The sequence below is a fragment of the Physcomitrium patens genome, chromosome 3 (genome assembly GCF_059467195.1).
Source record: "Physcomitrium patens ecotype Gransden chromosome 3, ASM5946719v1, whole genome shotgun sequence".
Taxonomy (NCBI): Eukaryota; Viridiplantae; Streptophyta; class Bryopsida; order Funariales; family Funariaceae; genus Physcomitrium; species Physcomitrium patens.
In genome coordinates this window covers 4,633,594-4,655,930 of record NC_143412.1, presented here as the reverse complement: position 1 = coordinate 4,655,930, position 22,337 = coordinate 4,633,594, and the positions used below count along the sequence as shown (strand labels likewise).

General features: G+C 31.9%; 3 protein-coding genes and 1 long non-coding RNA gene across 6 annotated transcripts; 2 read left to right on the top strand and 2 right to left on the bottom strand.

Annotated features, from left to right (window-relative positions):
- The first annotated feature begins 226 nt into the window (after positions 1 to 226).
- On the top strand, positions 227 to 2,919 carry LOC112280384 (protein GRAVITROPIC IN THE LIGHT 1). 3 transcript variants are annotated; one of them, XM_024515828.3, is made up of 2 exons: positions 227 to 1,384; positions 1,565 to 2,919. In XM_024515828.3, exon 2 carries the CDS (start codon positions 1,623 to 1,625, stop codon positions 2,754 to 2,756), a length of 1,134 nt encoding a protein of 377 aa, XP_024371596.1. In that variant the 5' UTR covers positions 227 to 1,384; positions 1,565 to 1,622; the 3' UTR covers positions 2,757 to 2,919. The 3 variants fall into 3 exon arrangements, with proteins under 3 accessions (XP_024371596.1, XP_024371597.1, XP_024371598.1); XM_024515829.3 differs by having other exon boundaries at positions 474 to 1,384; positions 1,622 to 2,919; XM_024515830.3 differs by having other exon boundaries at positions 956 to 1,384; positions 1,643 to 2,919.
- A 711-nt stretch (positions 2,920 to 3,630) lies between these two features.
- On the bottom strand, positions 3,631 to 5,097 carry LOC112280385 (protein SMALL AUXIN UP-REGULATED RNA 12). The gene is made up of 2 exons (XM_073533033.2): positions 4,206 to 5,097; positions 3,631 to 4,051 (listed from the first exon to the last, which is right to left on the bottom strand). Exon 1 carries the CDS (start codon positions 4,889 to 4,891, stop codon positions 4,472 to 4,474), a length of 420 nt encoding a protein of 139 aa, XP_073389134.1. The 5' UTR covers positions 4,892 to 5,097; the 3' UTR covers positions 3,631 to 4,051; positions 4,206 to 4,471.
- Positions 5,098 to 5,438: 341 nt separating this feature from the next.
- Positions 5,439 to 7,156, top strand: LOC149989483 (uncharacterized). The gene is made up of 3 exons (XR_016502016.1): positions 5,439 to 5,823; positions 6,027 to 6,055; positions 6,477 to 7,156. It is a non-coding gene; the product is annotated as an uncharacterized LOC149989483 (long non-coding RNA).
- Positions 7,157 to 16,641: 9,485 nt separating this feature from the next.
- Positions 16,642 to 18,434, bottom strand: LOC112279618 (uncharacterized). The gene has a single exon (XM_024514243.3). The coding sequence runs from the start codon at positions 18,175 to 18,177 to the stop codon at positions 17,500 to 17,502; it is 678 nt and encodes a 225-aa protein (XP_024370011.1). The 5' UTR covers positions 18,178 to 18,434; the 3' UTR covers positions 16,642 to 17,499.
- Between the last annotated feature and the right edge of the window lie 3,903 nt (positions 18,435 to 22,337).

Below are 22,337 nucleotides of genomic sequence, written 5' to 3'. Positions count from 1 at the left end.
AAATTCTGACCAGGCCCAGACATAGTCGTATGCGAAGGCTATGGTCAGTAGAGATGGTAACATCGCGTGTTCGACTTCTATGACTGGAGTTTTTTATATTTATTGTCAATTTTCCATTTCTCTTTGACGATTAGGAAAGGAAGCAGAACAGTACGAGTTGTTCGCACCGAGTGTGCATAGATGCTGTATTAGCTGGGACTATTACCTCTTTCGAGACCTTGTTCACATGTCCGTTGTTTAGGATCAGTTTCTACGATGAAGAATTGGAGGAATTTGCAAAGATGTGTTAGAATATTCATCCCCTTTTGTATGTAGATGAAAGCGGAAGCACCTTAGCCAGTCTCGTTTATTCTTAGTATGACGATGTAGCACAATACTCGAGCCTTGAGCTTTTTGCCACATCGGAAAATGAATTTCACATTTCAGCACTTCCGTTCTGCTCAAGTCAATTCTAGTATTTTCTTTACGAATTTAGTGTTTCAAATTCAGTGTTCTTTCAAGATAGGCTACATTTCTTTGCAGTACCGTCAAAACCAAGTCGACCAACGTGGACAAGACGGAGAGTAAGATGTGGGGATGTAATTTATCACTCCAGAAATGAGATATTTGCGTGAGCATTAGAAGTATTCCGGTCCTGGATGCACAGGTTAGTAGTGATCGTCGCTTTTCAAGAGTAATGACTGAATTTTCTGCACGCGTCCCCGGGACGACGGAAGGGCTCTGTAGCTGCTTTGCGAGCAAAACAGGGCTAGTAGATGGATGCCGTGTAGTGCGTGACTATGGATGAACAGTCGGGAATAAAAATGCGAAACAATCGTTCACCGAAAAAAAGCCTCACAAGTGCTGGGTAAATGATTTTATAATACAGTCGGTAGTCATCTGGGTGTGGACCTCCTGAAAAGAATCGTGTAACCTTTAATGATGCTAGTGGCCTGGTATGGGCGGAAACTGCATTCCTCACAGGACAGTCGTCCACTCTAACCCAATTTTCGCCCTGCGTTTGCGCCCTTTCCTAGCTCTGTCGCTGCGGAAGCGAGCAATGTACACGGGAATGTAGCAAGAGAATTTAAGGTGGCCGACACGTTTTGTAGTGTGTTTGATCTGATGAATCGGGTGTCGGGGTGCCTTGCGAAGTCAGTGGAGAGGGGAAAGAGGAGGGAGGTTATTGGTTTTCCTTCGACGCTATCATTCTGGAATTGCGGATTGTATGGTGTCATAGAGGGAGAGAGAAAGTCACTGTGCTTTCTAGACCAAGAGACAGATTCTACGCCGTTTTTAACAGAATTTTTGGAGTCTCGAATGCAGCAACATTACGGCTTTCATCTCGCGACTGCGTTATTTTTTCTACCGACAGTTTCCTCGTGGATTTAAAGATAAATTTCAGGTTAGTGGAGATTCAATACAATTCTTCTTCTTTTTTGTCTTTCAACATTTGCAACGCGGTTTTGTTTCCTTCTTCATCTTCTTCTTCTTCTTCTTCTTCACTCTTTTTTTTTTGGAGATTGCATGGATTGTGAAGTTGGATTACGAGCTTTAAGCATTTAAGAATCTGTTTTGATTACAGATTAATTTGATCGAAAGTTGTTTATCATCTAAAGCTGGTGTTGGGTTGTGACGCAAGTATGTGCGGTTTTTTCCGCAGCGTTTTATGGCACCCTATATATATTTTGATACGTTTAATTAGGTTACCGGGTAGATATTTACGAGGGCACGAGAGTTCACCGAGAATTGTAGACAGGCGTGATTACATCGCATTAAAAATTGGCTCGGAATCTCCGTCACAAGATCCCTTGCAGACTGGATCTGTGAATGAGAATGAGATGCGGAAGTTGCAGAGTGAAGTTACGGAGCTCCAGCGACTATTGAATAGCAAGACAACTGAGAATGCCCATCTGAAGAGAGTCGTGGAGCTTGGGAACTCGCAAGAATACAACGGCGGCGAATCCTTCTTGGAAACAGAAGCCACTCCACACCTTCTACACAAAGCTGTGGATAGAGTGAACACGACATCGGGCATCCTCACCAAGTTTTTGATGCAAGCCTTGAAGAATAGTGGCGTGAATTGCTCCAGTGTGGCCAAGGCGTTGGTGCCATCCGTTGTATTCGAAAGAGATGGTCATACCAAGTTCGTGTACCAAGCGCTCGTCTGTGATGTTCTGTTTGACCAGTTTGAGAATGATAGCTTCCACATTGAGGACAATGCACCAGATACTCTAGACTCCGAGACTCGTATGAAAGATAACTTCGAGCGGTACAAACAGTTAAACGATTTGGAGAATCCTGAAGAACTTGTTTACGATGATGCAGCCGATAATGACTTTCGCAGGTTCTGCAACAAGAAGCAAATAGATTTGATTGCTGCTCTCTCCCGAACCGGCGCCCCTGGTGTTGAAAACGTGGGAGTTCTGGTCTTCGGTAAAGTATTTGGGCCAGATGGTATTAGAAGACAGGAGTTGGCTACGTCTGTAACAGAGGTCAAATCAGCCTCGAGCTTTATCAAACTCGCGCTCTCTGTTTTTCTTGTACACAAGCTTGCATTCGCATTGCGTCCAACAGCCGAGATCTTCCGACCGACAAGGAAAATGAAGTTCAACCGGAACTACATGGAATCTATTCTGATGTCGACAGAAGAGAGTGACGATGATGAAGGCGACAATTCTCCCATCGTGTTCGGTGTTGGCTTTACAATAGTTCCAGGGTTTAAGGTTAACAGAATTGTCGTTCACAGCAAAGTTTATAAGGTCAGAAGAGCATGAAGATCTAGGATTACTCACACTTACTGCACTGTTTTAAGTGATTCAGTGGCATTGAGTAGATGCTTCATTGATCCTGAAGAAAAGCTGATAACGAGCACATTCGATGCACATTCTTGTACCACTATCCTTCATGTAATGTCGGTGTGCAAGGCATTCGTTATTATATCACCTCGAATGCTTGTTTGAATTTTTTTAATGCTTGGACCAGAGATTGGAGTTGGGTGTGCTACTTACGAGAATGATAAAACCCGTTTGTAAGGGGTAATGTTGACGTGAGCGTTACTGGGCTCATGACCTTCATTGGACATGATGCCACATGTGTGTTTCAGTATGGTTATAACTCACACTCGAACCTGCGTGATTTACATGATCGACGCTATTTTCATTTCACCGGTATGATCTGATTATGTATATACAACATTTGTGAAACTTGATCCATACAATTCTAGATCCTCTTGCCTCATGTTCGAAGTTCCGGTTTTCTGAACACTTTGAACAGGCAACTTATGTTGAATTGATGATAAGGAAGGAATTAGAACAGTGGCACCGAACAAATTACGTAGTCCAATTAGCCTCCACTGCGCTTGGTATAAGTAATGGGTGATCCCCACAACTTGGATGCAGCTCTCTATGTTGTAGGACGTCTTTGCCCAAAGAAGTTGTCCAATGTTATAACGATGACTTATTGTCGCGTGCAATGATCCTGTTTTTACTCCGTCAAGGATTTGCGCAGACCACAAACGGAGGTCTTTCTTTCGCAGATGGAATCATTAGCGTTCATTCTTTCAATCCGACTCAGGATAAAGGAGCGAATTTTACAACACATAGTATGCAATGCAGCACATGTTCTCAAATGGCCTTGCTAACACACTAGTACGTGGAAGACAATTAGTGATTTAAGGGATGTTATGGTCTGACGAATGCCATGACACAGGTAGGTCATCGATCAACTTCTACAGGACGAGGGGCTCCGTTATGAACACAGCGTGTGCTCATAAACTACAAAATTTTGTCTCGCACAATGCTAAATAAATCTTCGGAGACACATCCTAAGGCTTGTCATGCAGTACGCAATTCACAGCGTCAAACATCTCATAGCCTTAGCATGGACGAGCAACACCGCCCAAGCTACAAGCTACCAGCTACCCACAGGCTGGTGGTAAAAAGACAAGGCTACAGCGAACAGGCTGAAACAAAGTCTTCCTACGTTTGCAAATCGGAATTATCTTCACTATGCCGTGAGCTGAGATCGCTTTACCGAATTTCATTGTCGCAAACTAATCAGCCAACCAACCCTGGATTGGGCACAGAGAGGTTGTCATGGTGTAAGTAAGTCAATAATGATCCATAGCGAGGCTCCTGACACGCATCATTCTCTGTGCCAGATCGGATCAACTGAAAGAATGGTAACGATAATTCACCGCAAGAACGTCAGTCGCATGCTAATACCTTAAGAGTGCTTATTCTTTCCAAAAGAATGATATGTACCAAAAGATATTCCTCCAACGTCGTAACAAATGATTTCGAATTACGCATCGGCGTAAGGCATAGACACCACAGTCGACTGATACGTCTAACCGCTCACCCAGCCGTCCGTAGCCAATTTGGGGCTCCCCTCCACCTCTCCTAGACTGCGCACCATCGCACTGAAAAGCGCGAATCGCACAAAATATCCACGCTCTCCGTACTCGATCATTCCGCATCCTCTCCCTCATTCAATCCACCATGTGACAAATAGTATTATCGGGCGCGAAAGCCCAGTAATGCCGCAGCTCCATCCTACAAAGAGAAGGGCTTTTTGTTTCGATAAGCCACAGCAGGTGCTCAAAAAATGCCACATCGCAAGCAATGATCAACCCACCGTCGTGCTTGTAACCAAACTCTTCGGCCGACTTCTCCAAGAGCACGCGAAACACTGCATGCTTCAAGGTATAGGCCCTGATGACGAACCGACGCCGCTCGTCACCGACGTACACGACCAAGAACCCCGCAGGCACGTCGCTGGGCACCAGGTCGACTTTCCTGACCTTCACGTCGCAGTGCACATTGTGCTGGAGCGAATTCCCACCCCCGATCCCGTGCAGATGCAATCTCTGCAGCGCCCGATGAATCTTCTCCGACACGCCGATCCTCATCACTCAAACCCTCGAATCCACCCGATGATCGAGTGTCGCGGAACTGCGCAACCACTGCAGACCTGCTCAACTCACGCACAAGCTGTACCACAAGCAAGCTGATGAGTTGAGTTGAGTTGGGGCGGGCCGGGCTGGGCAAATGCGCACACCCGTGCGCTGCGGACCGGGTCACAACTGCGACATCGAACTGATGGCGGGGTTAACGGTCCGACTGGGGCCTTTTATAGGGCCAGCGCGCTCAAATTCAAATCTCATGCGGCAAACTCGGTGATGCTTCGTTTGGCAATGGCCCTTCACCAGTTGATCACTTGTTGAATTCCAACTCACATACGTAATCTTTTCATTTAAGGAACCATGAGTTGGTATTCATAATAAACAAATTTGGAACATCGTTAAGCTTCAACCACAAGATTATTCCAACTTTAGGGAACTAAATTTCTATTGTTCTCCACGAAGAGAACTCGTGAACCCAGTGGCCCATAAATGCCACCTCATTATGCTAAAGTAGGTGGAGCGATAGCAGTGTGAATGCGTCCACATTCGAATGTCCTTTCCGTACGTTCTTTCTGGAAGGGGTTGTACCAGGCTGGGTTTGGCTCGGATTAGCCCCGGACCGAACCTACCCGAATTTAATCTTCAGAATGCCTATGAACGGCCAATTAGGGTTTACCTTGCGTGAGATCGCCGCGGCGACTTCGACGCTAGTTTGTGAATTCGCAGTGGTATCGTTCACGATCGTCTTTGCAATCGGTTGATACACTAAAATTGCTGCTTGAACACAAGCATGCGGTTGTGGCGCTCTCCAGGAGCTTGTGTTTCAGTTTTCTGAGCCAATAAGTCGTGGAGCGGTGGATGTCGTTCTTACGGAGCTTGAATGGTGTCCGATGATGTGGAGCTGTGCGGCAGTGTAATTGTAACATGCATTGTCCCTGGTGCGCGTCCCTACTGTTCAATCATGCAGGGTTGATGTTTCAAAATGATTGTATCTAGTCATTTATTGGATTTGCCTTTTATGACCAGTCTTATCCAACAGGCGTTGCGAAAGAACATAATGGAGAATTTTAGATGCCTTTGAAAGAAATCGTTATGTGGAAAGGCCGTGAGATTTTGACAAATGTTGTGCAATTTGGTGCAGTGCTTCGTTTCGCAATTGGTTTGTTGGAGGTAAGCACCGTCCGGTCCATGCAGAATCGTTTTGGTAAGCTAGCTCAGATGATTGGGAAGTCGCCTACCATTCTGTGTGCAGGAAGTTAAAAGACAAAAACGATTAATACACCACAGATTTTTGTTCTAGATAACCAGAACTGTGGAATGATGTGCTACGTAAAATTTTTTCCAACCCTAGATTGTTGTGTGCGCAATTCCGCATTTATTCATACGAGAAATTATGAAAATATTAAGCCTTGCACTAGCAAGCAAGATTCAACTCCAAGTCATTCACCATGGATTCTAGAAACTAAGCATAGAGCACCAAAGCTTACCACAGGCAAGCACTATGCATTTATTTGTAAAATCAATGGTGAATGACTTGGACTTGAACACCACTTCGACAATCTATAACCTCTCGCTGTGACTTCGTGAGCAGGCCTCAATTTCCCTTTTTGAAGGAAATATTACGCCGATCTATGATTTAAAAAGGCGTGAAGTTGCAGTCCTTGAGGGATATGCCAGAAATAGAGCAACGCAGCTTCACAGCAGATCGTGTCACAATCGACCATATTCTTTGTCGTTTTGAAATCTATGCTGATCTAAGAAGATATATCAAATGATCGTCTTAGGATCAACTCTTTGAACACACTTTCTATTTGGGAGCTACTTAGCCCTTCAAGGCACACCTCACATCGCTGTGAGCCAAACAGTAGTTGAGCATCTTACATCCCAAAGAGTACTCGTGATACATGCAGATCTTCATTGTATCCGTGTTTGTAGCCGCAGCAATTGATTAAATAATATGGATGCTACAAAAATTGGAGTTTAGAACAAGCGTTGGTGGAGCTGAATGCACGCTGTTTCAAACTTTAATTACTGTTGTTCACCTTGGAAGAGTCATTTAACATTGAATTTCCTGGCCAGAATCTAAGTTTTTTTTCTAATTGGATTCATTGCTGTTGACACATAATTGAAAAGCAACGTAGAAGTTAAGTGGAGATTGTGTGTCCAATAAATTTGTTATGATATTTTTAATGCATTATATGTATTGCTGTAACACATAAACATGTAATACTAATAAAGAAAAAATAACAGATTATCTTTGATTTTTCTATCATATATAGTAAACATGAGAGTGGATGGGATTAATCCTGCAACACATATATGAATATGTTAAAATAGCTTATGAAGGTACTTCCAAAAAACTTAACAGAGTTTTTTTTGTCGTTGGATCTTATCTTTAGAATTAGGTATTTTAATTTCAACTTAGATATGTTATTAGTAATCTTATAAAATTTGTAATTAAGTCTATATCTTCCAATAAATGCAATTAGAGTGAGGTTTGAAATAGAAAAAAATTATAACAAAAATCTAATTAATTCTTATAGTTTATATATTTATGCTTAAAATTTGGAATAAAGTCTTAAACTAGTACACATTATCTACTTTAGATATAAATATAGAATAAGATTTCGATTTGAAGTAGTATTATGTTTTTTTATTATAGTTACTTTAGATCAAGTCGTAGACAAGAATAAGCAAAATTTTGGATAATATTTTTTTTATTATTGAATGATTTTGGCATATCATACATAGAATAAGTTGTGTTGCAAACACAAGTGTAAGTCTTAAGAGGTATAGTAGACAATACAAAAGCTGGAAAAATATACATGGTATATACAAAACAATAATATTTGAATTATCTACAATTATTGATATAGATAGATATATATATATATATATATATATATATATATATATAAGATAATTAATGTTAAGAGGTTTTTTAGAGTAGAAAAATCTAAAATATAGAGTCTTATATAGTTATAGCATGCATTAGTCCAATATTACTAAAAAAAAAATTTCATAGTAATTTTAAGATGTCAAGATGACATAAGTATTAGTACAATCAACCTTAAAAGAAGAATAGAAATTTAAAATAGCTCTAAACACTTTAGGAAGGAGAACACCCTCATTTGATTATATTCACCTCAAAACAATTTTTTTCTCAAGATTTTTTGAGAAAATATTGAAGCTTTATAAAAAAATAAAAATAAAAAAATAAAAATCTACATAGATTAAAATTAATAATATATTAAAAAAATATTGAATTTTAGTATTTGTCTAATCACACTAATATCGCATATTTCATACAAACTTTATAGGATTTGATGGATGAATGGCTTATTTAGAAAGAAATAAAAATAAAAAAAATTAAAAGATAAGCATAAAAAGATCTAATTAGCTCCAAATTTATTTTTATTTTAAAGTTTATTATGTTGTAGATTCGTTGTTTATAGGCCTAATTAATATATATATATATATATATATATATATATATCAAATTAACTCTTCCATAATTGTTTTCATACTCTTTGGACCTTTGTAAAATTCTATGCTTACTAGTTTGCACCTCCACTCCTTTTGTCTTGATTTGTTTAGTTAACTTATTTCTAGAATTGCAGATTCCAATATACTTTGTTTTATAGTTATATTTACTTATTTATATTTAGAATGATCATTATCATAATGTAATTTCTTTCATAGTTTGGTACCATTAGATCATTTTTTATTAGTTTTTTTTATTATAGGATTAGTTCTTATAATCCTTCTATATTATATTTAATCATAAAATAATAATTCTTATGTAAATATAGCTGTGATATATATATATATATATATATATATATATATTAAGTTTAGAACAATCTTGTTTAAATTCAATATTTTTTCAGAGTCAAGAAATTTTAAGTCTATAAAAAATAAAAATATCATAGTTTTTTTTACTAAAGGTTAATAATCAAAGAAAAAGTTGATCTTTTCAACCTTGGAAGAATAATAATAATAATAATAATAATAATAAAGAACACCATGTTAAATTCTAATGGTTTAAGTTTTTATAAGATTTTCGATTTTACAAATCTTCTAAATTATTAGATTATGTCATGTCTTGGACTATCCTACTCACCTACTTGGGCTAACAAAACTCTAAACTTAATAACCAAATAAATAAAATCCTTAATATCCACATATCGAAAAACTTCTAATATAATTTGATTATACAATTACATATTATGAATCCAATATACAAAAGATAAATGACTTAACACTTATAAAAATCTTTCTCATTATAAAATTAAATTTATAAATATATAGTTAAAGTGTATAAACTTATAAGTCTAAAAACTTGTAGAATATATTATTTATTTCACCAAAATTATTGGTTATAAAAAATTAAAAAATAATTAATAACTAAGCTTTTTTTCAATTAAAAACAAAGAAGTATAAATACTGGATATACTAATATGATTCTAAAAACTTAAACTTAAAGTTTTGAACTCTAAATATATGTCCTATGATACTTGTAATTCTAAATTCTAAATTCTAAATCTTAAAATAAAAAGATATATAATTGGTATTGAAAGCTTTTTTAGATGTAATAACTAAAGCATACTCCATACCTTGTTTCTAAACATACTATATATTAAAACCAAATAAAAAAATTAATCAAATAGATTATATACTTAATTGAAGTTTAAACTTATTTCTATTACTTATATCCACTTTTATAGAAGAATATAATAAACAGTCTAAAATAAGAAATAATTCCAATTATTATAGATTTTTTGTCATTTAAATTATCAAATATGAATTACTAAAATTTAAAAAATATCAAATTTGACTTTGAGAATCTAATTATTTAATTATTAAATTATTTTATACACAAAGTAGTAAGATAGATATATATATATATATATATATATATATAGAAAAAATGCAAATTAGTAATGTAAAATTACTACCAAACACATTTTTTAAAAGAAAAATAATGCTTCTAGTTTGGCATTCCAATAGATTTTAAAGTTAACATAATTAATTTTTTTATTATAGCAATTTTGATTTTTATTATATTAATAAGAAGATGTTTAAATATGACAGTAATAGCAAGCAATAGATTCATGATTCTACTTGATCCATTTTTACTAATCTAAAAATTTATATTTTTTGGATTTTTGGAATAAAAGCAAGTGAAGGCATTTTCTTTTCTATGAATTGTAAAATGTTAGATCATACAATATCTTAGGTTGTCCCATCTATTTTAATCTTTAGATCCTATCTTTTGAAACTTCTTAATTATTCATTTTAACTAGTATATGTTCTGATTTTTTATATTCTAAATCATAAATTTCAAACTTCTAAATTACAAATTCTAAATCTAAATTCTCAAAGCTTTATCCAGAAATTTCTAATTTTTTTTTATATATAAATATTTTTTAATTTTTTGGATGTACCAAAAAAACACTTTTCTTCCAAGGCATGGTAATCATAGAAATAAATATATACTCTTCTCAATTACTAAATTTAAGACTAATATTTCCTCTAAATTCCTTCTCTCTAAGAATATGTCTAAATATTATATGACTCCTATTTTGTGCTAAAAATATATTTAAATTTTATAAATATAATTAAATTTTGATTTTATAAGATGTTGGATGTTTATTTTAATGAGTCAAGGTCTCAATGAGAAGATTATTACCAAAGAATTTTTAAGTAGCCATTGAGAAGGTAAAATTTATCTTTCAATCCAATTTACAAGATGGCCTCAATTAAGAGCTTCTTGTAATGAATAGTGTGAAGTAGGTGATAAAATTAAGAAGAAATAAATAAGAATAAGAACATAACAAGTAAAAGAAATGCAATTAGACAATTGCACACTCCAAAAACTAGTCACATTTTGTTCATTGTAATTTTATATAATATTAAATAAAATAAAAGATAAAATAAAATATTAATAAAGATAATATTCAGAGATTTTTAATGATATAAGATATATATATATATATATATATATATATATATATATATATCTATATATATCTAAGTTATTATAAATATGTTAAATAAATTTTTATATAAAAAAAAGATAAAAATTAAATAAATGGTTTTATTTCAAGGCTAAATTGCTTGAGGGATTAAAGATTTGAGCCTCACTAAAACTCACAAGGTGGTGTAAAGGATTGCTTAGAAAGAACATGAGGCCTTAGACTTATCTTTGCACCTACAACTACGGTGCTACAATCTATATATGACATGTATATCTTTTTCTCTATAACTACTACAATACTAGTTAGTTCTCATATTTTCTAAAAGATAAGTTTTTAGAAGAATTTTTAGATAAGAGTGGATCTATTAAAAATAAAATATAAAATTATTTTAATATATAAATTTTAAGATTTAAGAGACTATTTTATTATCTAAATATATATTAGGACTTAGAAAATATAAAATTTATAAAAAATTTGTTAAATAAAAATTTTGTTAAGTAAAACTTTATTAAATTACAGTCTTAATAAGTCTTAAATATAATTATCTTAGTTGATTTAAAAAGATTATTTTAATTATAAAATTTGGTGTTTAATTATTATGGCTAATATATACAAAAATATATTTTTATATGTATTATTTATTAGTAACCTATAATTATTAGGTAGTAGATAAAATATTACTGAAAAAATTAAATTTTTTAAAACACCATAGTGTAGTTAAAATTTCAAAAAATAAATAAATAAATAAATAAAAATTCTATAAGATATGAAAACTTCTTACTATTATAGTACTTACATGAAAAGAGGTGCACATGTCATATATGGGTTATAGCACTTTAGCTATAGTGTGAGCATGTAAGAATTAGATTACTACAAAGAAAAAATTAGATTTACATAAGTTTGAAGTACAAAAAAGTAGAAGGGTTGCAATTAAAAGAATTAGATTGTGTTTTAGAAGATAATTAAAAATGCAACTATACAATATGCAAGAAGGATGTTAAATTGAAAAGCAACTTATAGAAATTTGTAAAATGAAGAATTTTCTTACAAATTAGCATATAAGGTTGTTGTAAGTAGGTTGTTATGATTAAAAAGAAATATATTTTTGTTAGTATTATGATGAATGATCTTATTTAATTTAAATAGGTAAAAGTTACTAACTAATTTAATAATCCACTAGACATTGTCTAGCTTTTGTATAGAGACTAGCAACTTGAATGAAGTAATAAGATTGTTTTTACAGCCTTGTAAAGTATAAAGAAAGAATTTGTCTTGACTATTCTTTGATTTTTTTGTATTAAATAATGAAGCTTGTTTGAATATAAAAAGCCACAAGAATAAAGCAAGAAAAAAAAATCATAATTATAAATCAATTGCTAAAGACTTAAGGTGTGCTTTAAATAAAGACTATCTTATTTTTTTCTATGACATGTCATTTAGATCACAACTGTTTTTTATTCATCTAGTTAACAATTTGTGTCATAGACTGATGTATTGAAACTTGTTGATAATACAATAGATTTTTAAAGTTGCAATAGTTTTGTAGGCTCTCTAAAAAATAATTGTATTTTTTTGTTGAAGCTAAAACAACTAAAACCATGTGATTCAACTATAACATTACTTATGATATTTTTATTTTTCACTAGTATAAAAAGCAACCATGATGTTTCTTATGTTATTTTTGTTTGTCATTGATATAAACGAAGATTGTATTAATGCTCATGATTTTTTTTCATTGACACAAGAGGTAGTGATGGTGGTACTTGTAATTTTTTTTGTCCTTGGCTTAAAAAGAACATGTGGAAATCATCATTATTGACAAAGTAGAGCATTTGAGAGTATCTAGACTTCATCCAACTATAACGTGATCTTTTTCTAATCTTCTTTTGATCTTCATCTAATCTTTATCATATTTTCATCCAATTTTTATCTATTTATTATCTATTCTTTATTATCGTTTTAGATGATCTTTATTTGAGCTTCATGTAATTTTTATTTGATATTATATTATAACATGGCTATTAGATAATATATATATATATATATATATATATATATATATAAAAGAAATTTATTAAAAAACATAGTAAAAAATTACTTTAAAAAAATATGGATAAAAGATATGAAGATAATAAAAAAAAATTATTATGAATATTTTAATTCTATAAAAATGATATTTTTTAATTTACAAGACTAAAAATAAAATAAAATAATGAATTATAAAAAATAATATTATTATATTTTTTAAGTGGAAATAAAAAATAGCATTTAATAAAAAAAATAACTTGAAAAAATAAATGCTAACATCTAAAGAAAATTGGTTGTGAATTAATGATGATATCAAATCCTAAGGCATAAAATCATACACCTACAGCAATTAATAAGGTTTTTTTTGTTGATTGAAAAACAATATTAAGGATAAATTTTTATTGGATATGTCTAAGTGTTAATTTTGGATAATTTAAAAAGATATTGATTTTATAAAAGATTTACAAAGATAAGGTAATTTTAGTGACTCATGGTTTTTTAAAATAAACAAAAGTATATATTTTGTAGACTTTTGTGGACATTTTAGCAAATTGACAAGTATAAATTTGTGAGATTGTAAATCTATTTGTTTTGAATGTATTTTATGAATTTAAGATTAATCAAATAGTATGATCAAAGACTATTAAAATTCACTTGAGTTAAGATCTCAAATAATAGATTTCAAGGATTTGAAGAGATTTCAATGATTTTGAATAATCTTCCAATTGAATTGAAATAATATTTTTTAAGCTAATAATGAAATTAATTTACAACATTCTTACAAATTTTGAAAGAAAATAAACCATGCAATAATTAACTATTATTGCTTATAGATTAAAAACACAATTAGAGAAGGTTTTAAGGATAAGAAATCAAAGAATAAAAATATGTGAGATGTATCTCAAAAGAAGATGGAGAAAAGATGTATTTAAGAAGAGATTGGAATAGTTATTATTAAAGATATAAGAGCTATAGACTCTTGAAATTAGACTAGAAGAAAGTAATAAATTGATAAGAGTGAGAAAGGCCTTACTATTGCATTTATATAGACAATTTAAATAAAAGCTACATAGTGATGTTCTATGGAACTTATAATACATGTTAAATTCAAAAAATATGTATCTAACTTGCAAAGCAAGTTTTCTATATGTGCACTATATGGCCAACTTATACTACAAGTGGCCAACATGTGCAACATATTGCCAACTTCTTGACAAAGTTTTCAACCTATCAATCACTTATAAACATATATAAAATAAAATCCAAATTTATAAAGCCTTTATATAATATATTATATAATTTACATGCTTCTGTTTACTTCTACTTAATTCTCCTTATTTAGATAATTGTTAATATGAATTATATTCATGACAAAAGGTTAATGGTTGACCTTTAAGTAAATTAACATTTTTTTTTAATATATTTTTAATTAACTACAAAGTACAAGTTTACCTTCCACAACCAAGTGCATGATATATTTTCAAACAAAATAATATATAATAGGACATCAAACTTTATTATTGTATATGCTATTATAAGAAAACAAATTTAGATCCTATAGAAATATAATGTATTTTGGCATATCAATATAAAAAATTAAAAAATTAAAAAAAAAAGATGTGGCAACTTATCTAAAAAATATCTTTATAATTAATATGATAAAATTATTTGATTTAATTAGAATATCAATCAATTAATTTGATATAAGAAAAAAGTAAAAATTAAGAAAGATTTCTAATCTATTTAAATCAAAAATTTAACATCATTTGTGAATATATCATTAATATATAATAGCTAATATAAATAAATAGAAAAATGAGATTAATTCTTAGATTTTGAAATAATTAATTCATTATCAAGAACATGAATTTTAAAAAATTAAAAAATCAATAAATTCTTGTGTCACTTAAAAAAACTAAAAAATCATTCAAATTGGTATAATATTAGATTAAAATGGCTATTGTCAAATACAAGAAGACTAGAAAGTCTTGAAACAAGATTAAAGACTAAAAATGTATTGATAAGAGTGGAAAAGACTTCATTTTTACCTCTATATATACTATCTAACTAAGAGTTATGTGGCAACATTCTATAGGACCTCCAACAAGTGTCTAATTTGTGATTATGTGTCTTAACTTGCAAGGTAAGTTTCCTATATGTGTGCCACATTATTAGCTTATACCACAAGCTATCCACATGTACAATGCATGGCTAACTTGTTGGCCAAGTTTCTAACATATCAATTAACTATAAACATGTATAAAGTGAAATATGCATCTATGAAGCTTCTAAGAAGCTTTGCCATAATATAATATTAAATCTACTTATATTTATCTTATACTTGGTATTTTATATATATATATATATATATATATATATATGTATATTTTGTAATAGTTATATGATATTAAAAATAATTTTTTTTGATAAAAAAAATTAAAAATAATTTATTATAATATATATATATATATATATATATATATGTTAAATGATCAATTTATAATTATCCAGATAATCTAAATTAATAGAAGTAATTAGATATAAATTTGATAATATCCTATGGAAAAGCTTGTTAGAAGTCTTATAGATGTGGATTTATCTTTAGTTATATGTAGATGATTTGTAGGTTGAAAAGTTGGCCATGTGTCACATATGTTGGCTACTTATGATACAAATTGGACATGTGACATTTATATAAGAAACTTACATTACGAATTAGTCATGTGCCCTACAAGTTGGACATGTGTTGAAGATCTTATAGAATGTTGCTACATAGCTCAAAGTTAGTTAGTATATATGAAGGCAAGTGTGAGGCCTTTTTTACTCTTATCAACTCTTTTTTTTGCTCCTTTTCTAGTTTCAAGATTTTCTAGTCCTTTAGTCTTTAGCAATAATTATTCTATTTTTTTTAACTATATATATTAACTTATTCTTTTATTTGTCATTTTTCTTTGAGAAATGTCTCACTTGGTTATTTTCATTCTTCAAGTTCTTGTTCTTGTTAATAAGCAATGATTTGATATTTGATTAAATATAAAAAATTAAAATATTATTGTTTTGATCTTTTATAGGTTATATCAATCTTATATGTTTAATTAACTTATTAGCTTAAGTCTAAGAATATATATATATATATATATATATAGATATATATATATATATATATATATTTATATATATATATTTATATATCAAATTGCAATCAATTTTGCTATATTTTTATTCTTTTGTAGTCTTAACTATTCTAAATGATTTTTATATTTTGCCTTTTTTCAAATAAATATTTTTTTAAAATACTTTGGTAATTTCAATAATATGGAATTAGTTTGTATTCTAATTTTAGAAACATGTTTTTGGACTATTTTGAAGTAATATAACAATGTCATTTATAAATCTAATCAAATAAATTTTAATCAAATAAATCTAATCAAATAAAATTTAAAAAATAATTATAAATATTTTGATTTAAGTTGACAGACTATAAAAGAACTTATTGGAGAATAATCCGAATTCTAATCCATTCAAAACTTCAAAATGAACTGAGGTACTTTAAAATTTTGAGAAATACTTGGATTGGAGAAAAACAAATATGTTTACAAGAGGAAGGGCACAATATAAAGTGAAACTTTGACCTACCATCCAAAGTAAACACATCTCAAGTATTTATTGGACCCAATTTAATACTAAAAGTGTCTACCTCCTAATGTTTCATAAAAAATCAAAATAACAAACAAATAAACAAATGACATTAACTATCTTGAATACTTTTTCTGTGCACATGGTACAGATTTTACATTTGTCCGGTATAAAAAGCACGCACGTACGAACTTTTATTATGATATAATACTGCCTGCCAAATGGAACTTAATACTTTATGTACCCCAATGAAATGTCCAAAACGACCCTCACGGACTGGACAACAGTGACCTTGACCATAAAATACAGGAGGGGACAACGACATTCCAAAGAATGGATCACAAACAACGAGGATGAACACTATTTATACATGAACCGAAAACCGCACAGAAAACGGACGACAGCCGTTCGGTGCCCTTCTTCACTCTATCTCCGGTCACCTGGATGACGAAGACCAGATTTCGTCGGCCGAGGACATGTTTCGTCCAAGATGCTGGAGGCTCTTGAGCTTGCTATCAACCGAGAACCATGCACAATTTCTACAACATGAAAGGACCCGATCAGTGCTATAATACAGTGTCCACAGTGGATTTACGAGTATTCTTGCGGTGAAGGCAAGGCATCCAGCTCGTGGATTCGAGGGATGCGAGTACGGTAGCGAGAGAGCAAGTTGCTGGAAGAGTCCGATGTACATGCAGGAGTAGGGTGTGCGATTTCATCGCCCGATTTCGGTCGCCACACAGCACAACTTCGCTATCACCCTCGGGTTTACATAATGTGGCCCTGTCTTTACATTTTGGGGTTTATGATACTAGATCTACGCCGTAATGCACTGTGAACCTTGCTCACAATGTCTACGTCAAGTACACCGGATTTGTCGAGGGACGTGAACCGGACAATCTGAAACCGAGTCGAGGCTCTATGTGCTGGAGATTGAGTTTAGTCCATCTCCTGAATAGTGAAGTTGTGCTATATAATATCTTCTAAGTATGGAAAATCTGTGAATGACGTACCCATGTCCTCTAATGCATGGTTACTACACCATGGATCTTCAAAGGGGGTGAACCAATCCGATGCAGACGAACGCGATACAATTTCGTCCGAGCCGAGCTGGTCAGCTTTCTTCGTTTCGATGCGCTGCAGCTCAGGGGACGGCTTCGTTTCTGATTCCATGATATGCAATTGCACGTCTAGGGGTAGTGCAACAGGCGGATTTGGCAGAGACAACGGCGAGGATAGCTCCGCAGCAGCCGCAGCTGCTGCGATTTGCACGTCGTGTGGCGACTGACATGCGGGAAGCCCATGAGGAGGCGAGTCAGGAAAATTCAATGACGCCGTTGGCCCTCTCAAGCACACCACGGCTGCGTCGTAAGCTCGGGCTGCCATCTCGGCTGTAGGAAAAGACCCCAACCAGATCCGCGACCTCTTCTTCGGTTCTCTAATCTCGGAAACCCACTTCCCCCATTGGCGTTGACGAACACCTCTGTACTTGGGGACTGCAACATTCACACCCTCCTTCAATGCAAATCGATTTTTCTCCTTCACCACACCTAAGCAATGCTGAGTACTCTCTACACCAATGTCAGGCGCTGTCCTCAGGCTGCCGCTCCTCGCCACCATTGCATTCACCAACATACGAATTGTCATTCACGAATGCGATTCCTCTTGTGGTTGCGATGCGAAAGTAATTACAGCAAAACCCTACCACACTTCGCTGACCCTATGTCGCTAATTTTCAAAATCCAGCATACTGCATACCCGAATGCATTCTGCAGCCTCATGAATCGCTGCATGTGGTCGGCGGTTCCCGTAAATACAGGTCCCGCAATGGACGCGTGATCCCCACTTCTCGGAACCACTATTTCCGAGAATTTATTGGTACGAATTCAACCTTAGACCAGACCTTCGATGCCTTCTTACCACCTTCGGGTCAGGAGCAATGTGAACGATACTTTGCACGGTAACGCGCACAACTTTGAGAAGGACTTCGTAGAAACCTCTTCCGATGATGGCGTGGGACGCAATGCGGGTCTTCGACGATGCTGTGTAGTTAAGGGAATTGTTAGCTCATAGTGACTCGGGTAAGTGGACTCTTCACTTAACTGAGGGATTTTAGATCAAATTGGGGTAAATAAAAGTTGATATTGTCAGCCTGCATTGGTACAAGTGTGTGACCTGAATCAAGCCCTTTAAAGGCTTTGAATTAAGATGTTTGGTGTAGTACCCACCTTGAGAAACAGAGGCTTTAAAACACTTCTATGTGACAACAAAGGTTGGTTCGTGTCTCTAATCTTTCTCAATCATAATTTGTTATTCCTTTCCGAATATGTTGTTGGATTCCAATAATAATAATAATAAATAAATAAATAAAAACTGTCATGTAGGTATATGCATATGGTGATTTTCTTTTTAAAAAAAACTTTTTTTTCAGTGTGGAATTGAAAGACATTCAGAAAAGAGGTTGAGACTCTGGTGGACAATGCTTTTGCCATAACTGTTCACCAGGTTGAACCCACTTACAAATAAAGTCACCAAAGCCAACTTTGAGCATGACAGATTATGTGCCGCATAGAGCGATTAGTAGGATTAAAGTAAAATTTAATAAAGTAAAAAGAATACAAGTACCATGACCAACCAATCCAATCATAATGATAGAAAGGCATATTATTTTCTTGTAGAAAAAATTGTCTATAATGTTCTATTGATTCCAGTACAACATACCTTCATTCCTTCCTTTCACAGCAGATCAATGTTATATTATAAAACCACAACATTTCATAAGATCTAACTCTTATCTCGGCCTATTGAAATACATGTGTCACATCAATGTCTTGTTTATTATTTCTGAAAACTGTGTGGATGTATTTAGCAATTAAAATTTTTAATTCTCATGCATAGATATCCGTCACAAAATAGTATTTCATGTTAGAATAAATAAAACGATCCTATTTCTAATTTAAAGACAACTGGATTTCTTTGAAGTTTCGATTTATTATTGGTGGTAGTTTTTTAGGATGTTTAATCACCAAATAGTTGTGATCAACTCCCCGAACACGACACAAATTATATTTTGACTTGAGGACGGGCCGGGTAGGGGCGAAGTCGAGGCCAGGAGGTGGGGGGAGCTACCACCCGTTCCCAGGTCGGTTTGGTGAGTCATACAGCCTCCCCTGTCCTCCACATGGCGCACGCTCACGGTAGTGGGGGTGGGTTGGGGCAGGGGCGGTTGGGACCCCACGGACACCGGGCACGCCGCCCGGGCCCATTCCTTTTTTAAACTCCACGAACGAGGTTGTTCGACCCCGCATTGCGTTCCATTTGGAATGCTCCGGAGGTCCCGCCTTCATTCACTATATTGGATGAATGACATTTTGAGACATCCATTCGACTCTTCCTCGATTCGTTTGGGAAAAATCTCAAAGACGGTGCTGTGCTTCGCTGTTTTTATTTCAGTATTGGAGGCTACATCGTTACAAATACATCGTTTTAACTTTCATTTTGGTCGGAGATTCTATCCAGTGTACATAAAAGATCTGAAATTACCAAAAACACGTACAAACATACTACATAAATATATAGACAATAAATGTTTGTCTTCATTTTTGGTAATTATATTAGAAAAGTACTTGTTTATTTAGGAATTAATGCATTAAAAATATATATTTGGATTTAAATTTTATAATAATCTTCTATTGATATTATTTTAAATCACATGTCATATTCATAACTATTATTCTGAATTTTTAATGGTAAAGATTCTAATTATAATTCAATATGTTGTAATTGTAAGAGATTTGAAGAGAAAATTGGAATAATGTGTACCTTAATACAAATGTATATTTATAAATTTATCAAATAAAAAATTTAATTTTTAAAAATTGAAATATAATAATTAGTAAAAGTAATAATAATAAGAATACATTAATGTGCAAATAAAATATTCCTATTGATAATATTTGATCAATAAGAATAATTTAATGATATAGATTTTATTTTTATTTTATTTTTAGATGGATAAAAAAGAGTTAAGATTAATTTATAGTAGAAGCTTCAATTTTATTTCTATATAACATAATAAAAAATCATTAAAATATTTATAATAAGCACAAGGCTCATCGTCAATCTAAACTTTAGGAAATTTTTATAATAAAAATTTAAAAAGAAAACTACCCATAAAAAAATTTATATAACTACATAGCATAATCAAAAAAATCTATACAACAAATCTGTATCTATGAAGGTTTTTAATATTTCTTGAACTATACATTACTTAATTAATAAATATTTATTTATTTATAATTATTTAAATATTATAATTAATTATTATATTATAATTACTTCTATAAACAAATTCTACAAAGACTAGTCAAATTATATAATAAATCAATAGAATATACTATTTTAAGTATTTTTATACTAATATAATATTTATAAGCTATTTTATACTTTTTCAGATTGATTATATTACAAATTTTAATAAAAGAGATATATAGAAGAGATATATTTTAAAATTTTAGTAGTTATATATAATGTGTAATTAAATTAATATATATTTTATTGATTAGAAATCTAAGATTTTAATTATTAAACTTATCACAAGATCAATTAATCATAATATTAGGAAAATTTAAACTTTTTTATCCTTAATTTTAAGTTTTTTAATAGCATTATCTATAATAATTTTTTAATTTATATTTATAGATGTATTTTTGTTATTAAAAAATAAAATAAATTTATTTTTATTTTATTTAATATGAAAATATTAATTTTTAAAGATTCATAAATATATATATTTTTAATGATTACTATTAGTTATTAAAGTAAATTGATTTTAAATAAATAAATAAATTTATTACGATATTATATAAAAATATCAATAGTAAGTATAAAATTATCTAATTCTTTTTATACTTATTGATGGTATATTAAAAATATTAATATTTTTTTTGTTATATATTTTATTTTTTAATAGAAATATTTCTATTCTTTCTTTTAATATCTTAAAAATATAAGCATTTTAAATAATTATTTAAACTAAAAATTTTCAAAAGCCAAAGAAATTAGAGATTATTGAAACTAAATTAAAAATAAAAAAGAGTTGATAAGAATGAAGAAGGCTTTACTCTTACCTCTATATATACTATCTACCTAAGATCTATGTGGTGACATTCTATAGGACCTCCAAAAACGTATTGACTTTGCATGACAAGTATCTTAACATACAAAACAAGTTTTTTATATGGATACCTCATAGTTAGCTTATTCCATAAGCTATCAATAGATGTGGCATGTAGTTAGCTTGTTGACCAAGTTTCTAACCTATCAATCAACTACAAATATATGTAAAGTCAGAACAACATCTACAAAACTTCTAGGAAGCTTTTCTAGAAGGTAATATAAAATTAATCTTCTATTACTTATTTCTACCTATTCATGTTATCTAAGTAATAATTATAGTAGATATAAATCCATGATATTATCTCCCTTTTTAGAAATGAATTCCACGAGGAGCAAAAGATCACATGTCAAGAAAGTCTAAGACGCAGCAAATTATATTTGCTACATACTCTGATCTTTGTTTTCTTTAAAGATATTTGATAGGTCCTCTTGGCCATCAGTAATGTCTTATTCCAAGGCGGAAAGATCATCCTATGATTTGATCATTATTGAAACCTTCGTAACTTCCTTTAAACAAAACATTTGTAATACCATCAAGAGTTGTGAGTCCCACCAGTAGAACTTAATTGATGGATTGATTAAAAATATAGTATTGATTCATTTAATGAAATAAATACTAAGGTTAGATA

What these genes read in the sequence shown, in the direction of transcription:
- LOC112280384 (XM_024515828.3), top strand. Translation starts at nt 1,623, where the DNA reads ATGTGCGGTTTTTTCCGCAGCGTTTTATGGCACCCTATATATATTTTG.
- LOC112280385 (XM_073533033.2), bottom strand. Translation starts at nt 4,891, where the DNA reads ATGAGGATCGGCGTGTCGGAGAAGATTCATCGGGCGCTGCAGAGATTG.
- LOC112279618 (XM_024514243.3), bottom strand. Translation starts at nt 18,177, where the DNA reads ATGACAATTCGTATGTTGGTGAATGCAATGGTGGCGAGGAGCGGCAGC.